Below are 13,568 nucleotides of genomic sequence, written 5' to 3' on the forward strand. Positions count from 1 at the left end.
ATGAAGTGTGCTACCCTGCAGTCTATTTACTTATTTTATCTCGCAAATTCCTATATGTCTATAAACCACTAGCCCCGTTTCCGATGTAAAAATGTAAAACCAAATACACTAACAATCCATCGATCCAAATTCAAATCTTATAAAATAATGTTAAGTGACTTCTTCATTATGGTATGTAAAACAAGAATAGAATCCTATTGCCAATCAATAATATATGAGTTACAAAGCTGCATGTGGAGTCAAATAACAATGAGCTACATTTCAAATTCATCTGCACAATTGGTTCTTCAGCTCACCATCAAATATTTTCTTTTCTTGAAAACGCAGGAAAACTGCGCTTCATTATACTTAGAAGAAAAAGGGGGGAGAGACCCCAAATACAACACAAACCACAACACCCCAAAATGTTAAAATTACATACGCGCCTGTGGAAACAAAGAGGCGATTAAAGCTAGACTATCTCCAGGCTACAGAACTCAGCATCAAATATTTCACCAAGCCACCAATTCAGAGCAATTTTTGTTAGTATCAAAATCTTGGCATGGAAGCAGTCATTGGGCAATCTGACACAAATTTGCAGAAACGGCACTTCCACCTCTCCTCTTCGGCTACAAATTTAGGTTCATGTGATCCTATCCAGAAGCTGAGGACTTCCTGGATTTGATCCTTGAACCACCTAGCATCATAAGTGAACCCGTATGCTTCAAGCAGGGAATGGTCTTCCTGTAGTTCATATCTGCACCAGTAAAGGACTAGGAAATTACTCTCTATATCTGCGGTGTCCCATTTGCAAAAGGTCCAGAGAATAGTGATTTGCCATTCAATAGTCTGTACAACAGGTTACTGTTGTTTAGGCCGTAAGCCTGTAACTCGTATTTACCTCAAGAGCAGCTGTTCTTGAGACCGTGGTAGTGTATGGCAGGTAACCTTGAAATATTTCAATACATCTTCAAAGGTCTGCAAACAGCAACCATGTTACAAGTCATAACTCGCAAGGACCATACAACACGTTGTAGATGGTAGCATGAATGTACATCCAGAAGTACAGTAAAAAAGCAGTGTTAGCAAACACTTCTGGATTTGCTCAGTTTGCTAGCACATAGCAGCAATTGATTTCCTATTAATAAACTGATTGGTCAATCACAGTAAATTGCCTGAGAACTATAAGAAGAATTACAAAGTTTAAAGGTGCGACATATCACCTTTGCATTGAATCCCAATGAGTTAATATACCCCTTGACATCATCTGATAACAAGTAGTTGGGGTCCAGGTCAAAATAGCTGAAGAAATTCTCTGCTGGGAATTTCTGTGTGGTCAAATTGTCCCATAGATACTTGTAACACATCAGTTGAAGCCTGTCATAATCAGATAATCATCTATCATACAAACTTCATAGATGCTATCATTCTCCCATGTTCTTCAAGAGCATTCGACCGTCTTATTACTGTGAGGCAAAACATTAAAACTTGAAGATAGCAATGTATGCTACTAATCATATGGATTTTGTTTCTAAACAGTAACACTCACCAATGGCTTAAAAATATGTCACGCAAATATAGGTACAAAGCCAGATTTGCATAAACAATACAGTCTAGCAATTAATCCCTTTTTTAGGTACTGGAGCTATGATTGGACAATGTTAAACAGGCAAAAGAGCATTAATACAAGTCCATGCAATTTCAGATCAAAGCAGAAGTCTTCACTAGTATAGAGAACATATTTGCCGGACGACATAATTTGCCGTTCTCTAGGTGAAATGGTTAGCAAAGCAAATGTAAGGAGCAAACCTTCCATTTCTTTTTTGTGCTTCTGATGGAATTGTTCGCGTGGAACGTGTCTTTGTATCCACCAGCATGGGTTGCAATGAAACGCCAACCGTGGGCATTTTGATTTCATCTATAATTCCTATCATCCATGAACCTTCGACAAACCCAATCCTGCAATGACCTGATTTACATCAGACCTACTGAGTAGAATGTTTCCTAAGATGGAAAGCATCATATACACTCCGGAAACCAACAACATAGCAGAGTATTTCAATCGGTACACAGCATTGGTTTGCAGTTGCACGGGGAAGAGGCTAAGTTCCTGGGGCTTACACTGGAATTTCCCGTGTCATGCCCTCGAACATTAGCTGGTTTGTTCCCACGATGAAGTTGATGAATTTTACTGCCCATAGTTCTTCCGCAGATCTAATGGCGACATCCACTCTCTCAACAACCTGGTCCAAAAGGAAACAGGTCGAAATGAGATTCGTTCGGAGAAACTTCCATGGTGAAATCATGGTGGAAAAGGCACAGCATTCCGCTTGGAAGAACCAGAAATGTTGGCTCACCTCTTGCTCGAGCTGGGCATGGCGGTCCGAACCGACCTTCATGGCCACGGTCTTTTCCGGCTTGCCCCGTTCGAGCACGAACTCCATCTGCTTCTCGCACCATTCCTGCAGCAAGAAGTACGGTCACCATCAGAATCACTGGACACGAGCACATCTGATCTGCGCAGAAGACAAGACAACGAAATGCGGGCGGCGGCGTCACCGTGGCGGTGATATCGGTGACGGCGAGCGCGCGGCGCTCCCGGAACCGAGCGAGCCGAGACCTCCGCGGCAGAGGCGTGTCCTCGATGTCGCCGGCGGCGGGCGGGTACGCCGCGCAGAAGAGCGGGACGGCGGCGCGACGGGCCGCTGCGGAGAGGAGGGGGCGTGCCCCCGCCGCGGCGGCGGCGAGCGCGGCGTCGATGAGCGCCATCTCCTCGTCGCTGACGATGTCCACGGGGAACTCCTCTGTCCCGGGGCGCGCCGCGGCGGCGGAGGAGGAGGAGGAGGAGGAGGGGGAGGCGTGGTGCATCGGAGCCGGAGGAGGAAGCGGGGAAGCCGCCAGCTGTGGGCCCCACCTGGCAGCGCGGAACCGGCGGCGGCGGCCACTACACCACAACCCTTATTTAGCAACTGACTGCAGTTGCTAAAAGTTTTAATTAGCATAGAACGGTGGGTCGCTAAAGGTTAGCGAAGGACGGTCACTTGCTAAAACCGAATAGGGCGATGGATGGTCCGTTGCTATAATTATTTTTCTTTTGCATTGGATGGTCGGTTGCTATACATCACGAACAACATCGAATGGTCCGTGGCTATATAAATTTTCCATTTGCACACGGTATTTGGGCCTTTCCTGCTGTAATTTTGGCCCAAAATGTCCTAAACCCTAGCTCATCCCACATTACTCCCTACAATGGCCAGGTTAAAGGGCGCACTCCCTACAATGGCCAGGTTAAAGGGCGCAGACTACATAGGACACGTCACCCTAAAATCCTTTAGCCGTGGATTTTTCGATCAACGCTCCAAATCCACTCCACCTACTGCTACAGTGTGCAGTTAAAAATATCTCCACGCCTCCCCTCTCTCTCCCCATCTCTTCTCTTCCCTTTCGTCCCTCTCATCTTTTCCCCCGAAAAAAAGTGCCCTCAAGTCTCTAGCTCTCCTGATGTCGGTAGGGCGACGGCGCAAGCGTGCCTCGGCGGTGGCTGCCCCTCAGCCCGGCAGCAGCGGCCCTCCTCCTCGGTGCCCCCACCTCGCGCTGCACGAGCAGGCCGGCAGCGGCCCCACCGGGTGTTGTGCCGGCGCGGTGGCCGTCCTCTAGCGCAGGCGCCAGCGTCCCCTCCTCAGCGACGCGCAAGGGCCCTGCCGGTGGCCGTCGGTGCCGGTGCTCCTCGATGCTACCTCCTTCTGCCGATTTGCGTGTGGTACAATGCTCAGCGAAACCCTAGCTGCTTCTGCCTCTTCCTCGCGCCAGCAGCGTCGGATCCTCTCTACCTCCATTTTCCCCTTTGCGCAGGTGATTGGGCGCGTGCACGCAGCGGACACAGGCGACCGAGCAGCAGCAACACAAAGACGTTAGCTGGCAATAATATATGGGGTTTTCCCTTGGCCATTTGTTATATGGGTATTTTTTTTTATCAGTGATTACATAAAAGGTTATGCTTCCTTTTTATAATCTACCTACGAATATAGGATTTCCAGAGATTTATTATGAGTCACCTACTGTTCTTGAAATGTAGAAATTTTTGTGAGTACAATTCCACCCATCTCTGCTATTTTTCTCTTTTATGTGCAGTTACAATACAGTTGCCATCGGAGCAGGACGTGTCTTCCACTTTTGCAAATTTGTGCCCTTTCATCTTGAGGGCATGTAAGGTGTAGTCTAAGAAATTACTTACTTAATTTTTCATACCCACAGATTGCACGATGAAGTTCCTGTAACGATGACTTACAAATCTTAATGGGTTAAATTGTGTTTGGCTATTTTCAGATTAAAATGATTGTGGGTTCATAGCAAAAAACTAGGTGGGTTCATTTGTAATCGCGCGTCCAAAATGATTCCATGTTTAGGGGAATGAAATTTGGCGGTGTTTGCTGCGGGTTTGCCTCTCACTTATTTTTTATGGCCATACCATCTGCTACATGCAAGCCTTATTTTTTGAGAAGCCCCATTTACAGCCTTATTTCCATACTGCAGGGTTTGTGTTGTTTTATTTCAGCTTGCCTATTTTAGGATGATAAAACATAAAATATGCATTAGAAGTAAGGTCAGGCATAAATTGTCATGGTCCCTATTTTCCTACTCATTGATGTATTTATTGATTCGATTTCAGTTACAAGATGCAATATGTAGGCAACAAAGCTGCACTTTAACTCATCACTCTACTGTCTTCCTTCAGGTCTGCAGCATGGTGTCACGTGAGATGCTAGCTGCAGCTGAAGCATTGGAATTTTTCATTGAAAAAGAGAGTTTTGGAGTCAGAAATGTTCAAACACAGTGTACTCTGCTTATTTTTTCCCTGCCCTGTTGCTCCCCATGCTATGTTTTCCACCTGAATTGTTAGGGAAGCAAACTTATACTAAAATAGGTCCAACAAGGATTGAATCAAGATACCAATTTAATTTCCTCATGCACCTTACTCAGTGCCCATGAGTCATGTTATAATTTATTCTACAATGTTAGAATCTATCTGTGATGTGTGCAGTGGCAGTTTGATTTCCTATGCATGGAGTTTACACATAGCTTCTTTTATTTAAGCAAGCCTGAACATACTAAGTAGCAGCAGCTGTGGCACTGTGCTCCAGACAATTTTACATGTTGACCTACTTTCTGAACAAAATGTTTTTTGTTACCATATGATCATCAATTAAATTTTTTATATTACTTCTTTAGGTTTCAGCTCATTTATTCTTAGGTAGTAATTGCTCTTCATCATCTGTTCGCCACATTCTCTCAGTATGATACTTAGTTTTGATGAATTGTCAGTACATGACTTCCAATCAGCTTTGTAGTTGCCTTTCTAGGTCGAAGAGCTTGTGTACAAGGCAATCGAGGTTTTCTGTGTTGGTGAGCTCTCAAACATAATTCTCTTTTGCTCTTCTGCTGTTCTTTGGCACAAAATTGTAAGACATAATCTGCTGCCCCCTCTCTCTCTTCTTCCTGTCCAGGACAAAAGGACAGTAGTTGGATCAGCTCATGGCTGTCCAAGTCTTAGGTCCTGTAGAGTATATGGCAATAGGCCATACTATGTACTAGTAGAGGTACACCAGCAGTATGGCTGGTACTAGAGTAGTTGTTGGCTGATTTCAGCCTTGTACCTTAGGAGTATGTAGTAGGTAGTTTTGTACCTTAGAAGGTACATGTATTGGTGTATATAAACCAGCCCAATGCAATGGAAGAAGGCAGTTCAATTGCCACTCATTCAGTCCCTGTTTCAGTCTGAAACCGTGTGTGCTGTGTGTGTGCTGTGGGAGCTCAGGGCTCTTCTTCTACCTTGGAGCAGGGGAGAGGGAGAGGGGAGGAGAGCCAACAATTGGTATCAAAGCCGTACAAGCCATAGCTAGGTCCTCTGACCAGCAATGGCGGAGAGTGCGGGCCGGAATGGTGGTGGGGATGGTAGTGAGCGACAGCTCCAGCCGGCGCCACCACAGGTTGAGGTGCGCGTGGTGAAGGAGTTCGGTGGCAGCGGCTCCTGGCCCATGCTCACCCGCACCAACTACGGTGAGTGGGCGACGCAGATGAAGTGGAAGCTTCGCGCGCGCAAGTGGTGGCGGGCGATTGAGGAGGATGACCGCACCGAGGACGCCCAGGTGGGAGTCATGGAGGCGCTCATGGCCTCGACGCCGGCGGAGTACCATGAGGCGTTGGGCGCGAAGGACACCGCGAAGCAGGCCTGGGAGATGCTGGAGTCCCTGCGCATTGGCTCGGATCGAGCTAAGAGGGCGAGGATTCAGCAGCTGCGCAGGGAGCTGAACGACATCAAGTTCAAGCCCGGGGAGTCGGTGGAGGACTTCACTCTTCGCCTCCAGTCCCTGGCCACGCAACTGGCCACCTACGGCAAGAAGGTGGACGACGAGGACCTCGTCACCAAGTTGCTGTGCATCGTGCCGGCGAGATACTCGCAGCTCGCCATGTCCATCGAGACTATGCTGGACATCTCCACGCTGTCTCTGGAGGACGTGGCCGGGCGGCTGCGGGTAGCAGAGAGCCGCACCACGCCGGCGCCGGAGAAGGAGAAGCCCAAGCTCCTGCTGACCGAGGAGGAGTGGTCAGCACGCATGAAGGAGAAGAGGCGGTCCGGGGAAGGCTCCAGCCGTGGTGGCAGCGATCGCGGCGGCGGCAAGCAGCAGAACAAGGGGCCGACGGACAAGAGGAAGGGCAAGAAGAAGTTCTCCGACCCAAACGCCTGTCGCAAGTGCGGCAAGGTTGGGCACTGGGCGCGGGAGTGCCCAGAGCGCAAGGAGAAGAAGGATGAGGCGCACCTGGCTCAGGACGACAGTGACGGTGATCACGCACTCCTGATGGGTGTATACTGCGCAGGGGCGTGCGGTGAGGCAGAGCTGGAGGTGGTGGAGGAGAGGAGTGCACCGCCGGTCATCCATCAGCTCGAGGAGCCCCGTGTGCAGGGGCAGGCTCATCTGGGAGTCGCCGGGGAAGAAGCGGAGCAGCGGTGGTACCTGGACTCCGGCGCCAGCAACCACATGACTGGTCTTCGGGCGGCCTTCTCCGAGCTGGACGAAGGACACACGGGGAGTGTCAAGTTCGGCGACGGCTCGCGGGTTCAGATTCGTGGGCGCGGCACGGTGCTGTTCAGGTGCAAGGACGGCGAACACCGCGCGCTCACGGACGTGTACTTCATCCCGGAGCTGCGTTCGAGCATCATCAGCCTTGGGCAGATGGACGAGCACGGAGCGGAGGTCATCATCCGCAACGGCGTGCTCAGGATCAAGGACCAGGATGGCCGACTCCTGGCGAAGGTACAGAGAACGCGTAATCGTCTCTATCTCCTTGATCTGAAGGTTGAGCAGCCAGTGTGTCTGGCGGCGGCGTGCGCGGAGGAGCCCTGGTTGTGGCACGGCCGGCTCGGCCACCTCAACTTCGACGCACTGGGGCGGCTCGGGAAGATGGTGACCGGCATGCCGAGCATCAAGCACGCCGGGGAGCTATGTGATAGCTGCCTCGCCGGGAAGCAGAGGAGGATGGCGTTCCCCAAGACGGCCAAGTATCGCGCGGCGGAACGGCTCGAGCTGGTCCACGGGGACCTTTGCGGGCCCATTACGCCGGCAACGCACGGAGGCCGGCGCTACTTCCTGCTGCTCGTGGACGACAGCAGCAGGTACATGTGGCTCCGGTTGCTGTCAAGCAAGGACGAGGCAGCGGACGCCATCAAGGCCGTCAAGGAAGGCGCAGAGGCGGAGTCTGGCGGGAAGCTTCGGGTGCTGCGTACCGATCGCGGCGGCGAGTTCACGGCGGTGCAATTCGCTGAGTACTGCGCAGGCGAGGGAGTTAAGCGCCATCTTACAGCGCCATACTCGCCGCAACAGAACGGTGTGGTGGAGCGGCGGAATCAAACGATTGTGGGCATGGACCGATCGATGATGAAGGCCAAGAGCATGCCGCCAGAGTTCTGGGGGGAGGCAGTCACCACGGCCGTGTTCATCTTGAACCGGTCACCAACGAAGGCGCTGAAGGGAGTGACACCGTACGAGGCATGGCATGGGCGCAAGCCTAATGTCTCGTACCTGAAGACGTTCGGCTGCATCGGGCACGTCAAGAAGGTGAAGCCTGGACTGGCTAAACTCGATGACAGGAGCGTCAAGGCGGTGTTTCTCGGCTATGAGTCGGGGACGAAGGCTTACCGGCTCTATGACCCGGTTCGGGGTAAGGTACTGGTATCCAGGGACGTCGTCTTCGACGAAGCTGCAGCCTGGAGATGGGAGGAGGCCGAGGCCGGAGGAGGACGAGGCGACGGAGGGATCCGGGACTCCTTCACCGTGGAGCACCTGGTGATCCATGGCCGCGGCGAGACAGCAAAGCAGCCGGTGACCGGGGAAGTATCCAACGGGGCGGCAAGCGCTGAGCCGCCAGCTGCGGTCGAAGCAGAGGAGCCTCCTAGCCCGGGCGGGGCTGGGAGCGTGGGCATGCCAGAATCGATGGGGGACGAATCCCCTGTCTCGCCTGCGCAGAGGACACCGACGACGGCCACGGTTGAGTATGCCTCGCCGCCGTCCGACGTCTCTGAGTTCGTGGACGCCTTCCACGAAGGAGAGGAGGTACGGTTCCGCAGGATCGACAACGTCATCGGGGAAGCAGAGGTGCCGGGCCTGGCGGCTCGTGGGCTCGGCAGCGACGCTCTGCTTCTCATGAGTGCAGAGGAGTCAACCACGTTTGCCGTTGCGGAGCGCGACGCGGCGTGGCGGAAGGCGATGCTGGAGGAGATGGAGGCCATCGAGCAGAATGGGACCTGGGACTTGGTCGATCCGCCGGCAGGTTGTCGGCCGATCGGGCTCAAGTGGGTCTTCAAAGTAAAGCGGGACGAGCGCGGCGCAGTGGTGAAGCACAAGGCGCGGCTCGTGGCCCGCGGATTCGTGCAACGCGAGGGGATTGACTTCGAAGAAGTGTTCGCCCCTGTCGCGCGCATGGAGTCCGTGCGGCTGTTGCTCGCGCTCGCCGGGGCCAAGGACTGGCAAGTCCACCATCTGGACGTGAAGTCGGCGTTTCTCAACGGGGACCTGGCTGAGACCGTCTACGTCAAGCAAGCGCCAGGGTTCATCGTCAAGGGGGCGGAGCGGAAGGTTCTGCGCCTGCGGAAGGCCCTCTACGGGCTGCGTCAGGCGCCACGAGCCTGGAACGCCAAGCTCGACGCCACCATGGCGGAGCTCGGGTTTCAGCGGTGCGCCACGGAGCACGCCCTGTACACCCGCCGACGGGGGAAGGAGCATCTCATCGTCGGGGTGTACGTGGACGATCTCATCGTCACCGGAGCGCGCGCAGCAGACATCGCCAAGTTCAAGGAACAGATGGCGGCGCGTTTTCGGATGAGTGACCTGGGTCCTCTGTCCTACTACCTCGGCATCGAGGTGAAGCAAGGAGAGGACACCATCAAGCTTGGACAGCGGGCTTATGCACTGAAGCTGATCGAGCGGGCAGGGATGGCAGGCAGCAAGGCGGTGGCCACACCCATGGAGGAGCGCATCAAGCTCTCGAAGCAGAGCACCGCGGCGAAGGTGGATGCCACACTCTACCGGAGTGTCGTCGGCGGTCTGCGCTGGCTGACTCACACACGGCCGGACATCGCTTTTGCGGTGGGCTACGTGAGCCGTTTCATGGAGGATCCACGGGAGGATCATTGGGCGGCGGTCAAACGACTACTGCGCTATGTTCAAGGCACGGCGGAGTGGGGACTTGTTTTCCCCAAGCGCGGCGGGCTTCAGCTGAGGGTGTTCAGTGAAGCACCGCCCGAGACCAAGGAAGGTGCGCCGGGACTCACGGTCTTCAGCGATGCGGATATGGCAGGAGATGTCGACGGGCGGCGGAGCACTTCCGGCGTACTCGTCTTCCTCGGCGGTGCGCCAATCGCCTGGCAATCGTTGAAGCAGAAGATGGTGGCCTTGTCCACATGTGAGGCGGAGTACGTGGCGGCAGCCACGGCGGCGTGCCAGGTGGTCTGGATGAGACGGCTGCTGACAGAGCTCACCGGAGTTCAAGCGCAGCCGCCGGCACTCAAGGTGGACAACCAGCCAGCCATTGCGCTGGCCAAAAACCCAGTCCTCCACGACAGGAGCAAGCACATCGACGTGAAGTTTCACTTCCTTCGTGACTGCGTCGAGGAAGGACAGGTGGTCATCGAGTTCGTCGACACCAAGCGACAGCTTGCTGACATTCTCACCAAGTCACTCGGGCGCCTCAGGTTCATGGAGCTTCGAGGCATGATTGGCATGGCTGAGGTCAAATGAGGGCAGCAAAGATTAGGGGAAGATTTGTAAGACATAATCTGCTGCCCCCTCTCTCTCTTCTTCCTGTCCAGGACAAAAGGACAGTAGTTGGATCAGCTCATGGCTGTCCAAGTCTTAGGTCCTGTAGAGTATATGGCAATAGGCCATACTATGTACTAGTAGAGGTACACCAGCAGTATGGCTGGTACTAGAGTAGTTGTTGGCTGATTTCAGCCTTGTACCTTAGGAGTATGTAGTAGGTAGTTTTGTACCTTAGAAGGTACATGTATTGGTGTATATAAACCAGCCCAATGCAATGGAAGAAGGCAGTTCAATTGCCACTCATTCAGTCCCTGTTTCAGTCTGAAACCGTGTGTGCTGTACTGCTGTGTGTGTGCTGTGGGAGCTCAGGGCTCTTCTTCTACCTTGGAGCAGGGGAGAGGGAGAGGGGAGGAGAGCAGGTGCTGCTCACCTCGGTGCAGGGTCTCTGTGCCAACAAAAATCATCGGTACTTGGATTTCTCTTCCACCACTTTTTGTTTTTTTTGGTAATCTATATTGAGACATCAGGCAAAGACTATTGGCAAAGAGGAGTGCATTTACTTATATCTCTTATTGCTTATGTCTATTCTACATCCACATTTTAGGTTCCATGGCTTTTACAATGAAGCGCACAATTTACTTCCAATGCAGGCTGCATGCCTTTATACATGTTCCTTCCAAAAGTCATTTGCCCTTAATTACTTTGCTCATTGTAATTCGAGGCCAATCAGTAACTTGCAGTCACGGTGGTGGGCAAACAAGTTTTTCCAGTTACCGTTGGTTTTCTAGTGAGTAATGTTTTGTCCCCTTTGTTTGTATATTACTATCTCCGTTGCTCACGCTTACTCCTGACCTTAACTATGTTTTTTCATTCCTTTGTAGATACTTATCATGAGTCTGCCTTCCATATATATGCGCTAAATACATCTATGCTCCCAATTCATTTAACAAGTATCGTTTTAAACTGTAAATTCTAAGAGCTGGCAGCACAGCTGTATGGTTGTATCTATTTTGATGGTTTCAACAACAACTATTAGTTATCAGAGTTTGTGAAGGTTGGCAACTTCTAAATGGTAGCTGAGTTTCTATATTCCCAACTTGATTCAAAGATATAGATAGAAAGTGATGTTCGTCAGGATATAAAAAATCTTGCCTACTTCGTGCATAGATGCTTAGATTATATTTTTACCTGAAATTTATTAGTATCAATAACTACAAAATCTAGATTTTAACAAAACTACATGGGTAACTTTTAATTATGATCTTATCATCTACTATGTCCTATCAGTTTTTAAAAGCTGGGCACTTCTAACTGTTTAGTAGGCTTGATCTTAAGGAAAAAGAATTGTTCTATTCTTATTCCTATCCCAGCTTCTATGTGCATGCCTTCTGGTCGTGTGACTGTTTACTCTTACATGTAAATAAATTGGCATTTATCCCATGAAGAAAGATTTCGGATCTATTCTAGGTACTCTATAAAAAAGTACTACTATTATACAAATATGCTCAATACAAGTAATGCACACTTTTTTCAGGAACTTCTAGCTGCTGCTAGCCAACAGCTTGTCAACAACAATGTGCAGCCAAACAATCCAATTAGAGTTTTTGACGAAGATAGTTGCCACGGATAGCATCTACTATGTTAAGCTAGGATAACATTGTGTTCATTAGCTAGGATTAGCCATGCTATTGATCATCAGCTATATGTTCAAACAAGGACTAGTATAATTTTTGGTGTATGGCTACTCCAAATTTGTGTACATGATTTTAATATGACATACATCTTGAATGTTTGATCCAATGTCTATGAGTTTCAGATATATAAGGTTTTATTTTTTTTAATCTTATTCAATTGATCTCGATGGACTGTCAGTTGCTAAAAGTTCATATTGCAATGAACTGTCCGTTTCTAAATGTTCTAACATGCCGTCCGTTGCTAAAAGCTGCGGTGATGGACGGTCCGTCGCTAAAGATGAAGTCTGTCGCTATATACATACAACCACGGCTTCAACAGCAACTGCTGAGGTCTGTCGCTATAACTTTTAGCCACGGACCGTCCATCGCTATACACCCCTTACAGCAACTTCAAGTCAGTCGCTGATTAAGGGCTGTGGTGTAGTGGGCGATCGGCCTCTTTCCTCGCGGCTCGCGCAACGGCACGGCAACGTTCAACTAACCAGGCCGCCCAGCAACCACTGACGTGTGGGGTCGGCCGGTTGCCCTCTCCGTCGTCTTCGACTCTCCGTCGCTGACCCCCGGTTCTTCGTTTGACGCAACTGTTTGCCTAGAACGTACATATTTTTTAAGAAAAAAATATATTTTGAAAAAATAAATAAAGGAGGTAGTAAAATTATACTCGTGTCATTTCGAAATGCTAATTCTTGTATATGAACTAGACAGATTCATTTTAGCAAAACAATGGGAATGCAAAATGTGTATGGGAGTATGAACATTATTGTCTATACTCTTATTTCAAGTTACAAGTTGCCATGGCTTTTTTAATACATAATATATATCTAAAAAACAAATAACTTATAATATGAAAAGGAGAGATATTTCTTATAGTCTATGAAAGCAGTATTTTGATCGCGAATGGAATTGCAGGGACAAATGGCCATTGCCTAGTACTCTCTTCATCCAAAAAATGCAATTCTCATTTTTAGATGAATCAAACAATTTTTAAGACTATTTTTATTTGGATCCTAGAGCTAATATGAAATAGTTAGCTACTAATAATTAGTTCCTTTAGATCCAAACAAATCTAACTAGTAGTCTTGCTAATTGTTAGTAGAATATTCAACTAATAACCATTTTTATTAATTAGGCCAAACTAGCTAAAAAACAACTAATAGGTCCTTATTGGATCTATCTACAATCTATTGGTTCGTAGCTAGTATTAGCTAGTACTAGTGAAATAGTTGTTAGTTAGATATTTAGCTAATAATTAGTTAACCTATTAGCTAGATCTATTTGGATCAAGGAGTTAAATATTATGTTTGGATCTATAGAGTTAAAAAGTTATCTAACTAGTAGTTTATATCTAGTATTAGCTAGCTAACTATTAGCTGGTTTGAGCTAACTAATAAGACATTTGCTAGTTGGTTATTAACTAACAATTTGTTGGATCATTCAGACCCAAAGTAGCTAACCATTAGTTTATGGATCCAATCAAGATCTAAGTATCATTAAATTGGTTATGGAATATATTATTATAATATATCTATTTAGAAATATAAATGTTGAATTTTTTTATGAATAGGTCAAGCTCAAGAACATT

At 49.2% G+C, this 13,568-nt stretch overlaps 1 protein-coding gene across 1 annotated transcript; it reads right to left on the bottom strand.

The window, feature by feature from the left end:
* On the bottom strand, positions 175-2,927 carry LOC8071253 (exonuclease V, chloroplastic). The gene is made up of 7 exons (XM_002440465.2): positions 2,539-2,927; positions 2,337-2,441; positions 2,101-2,222; positions 1,789-1,938; positions 1,203-1,356; positions 881-957; positions 175-736 (listed from the first exon to the last, which is right to left on the bottom strand). Exons 1-7 carry the CDS (start codon positions 2,845-2,847, stop codon positions 529-531), a joined length of 1,125 nt encoding a protein of 374 aa, XP_002440510.1. The 5' UTR covers positions 2,848-2,927; the 3' UTR covers positions 175-528.

This window comes from Sorghum bicolor, chromosome 9 (genome assembly GCF_000003195.3).
Source record: "Sorghum bicolor cultivar BTx623 chromosome 9, Sorghum_bicolor_NCBIv3, whole genome shotgun sequence".
Lineage (NCBI taxonomy): Eukaryota > Viridiplantae > Streptophyta > Magnoliopsida > Poales > Poaceae > Sorghum > Sorghum bicolor.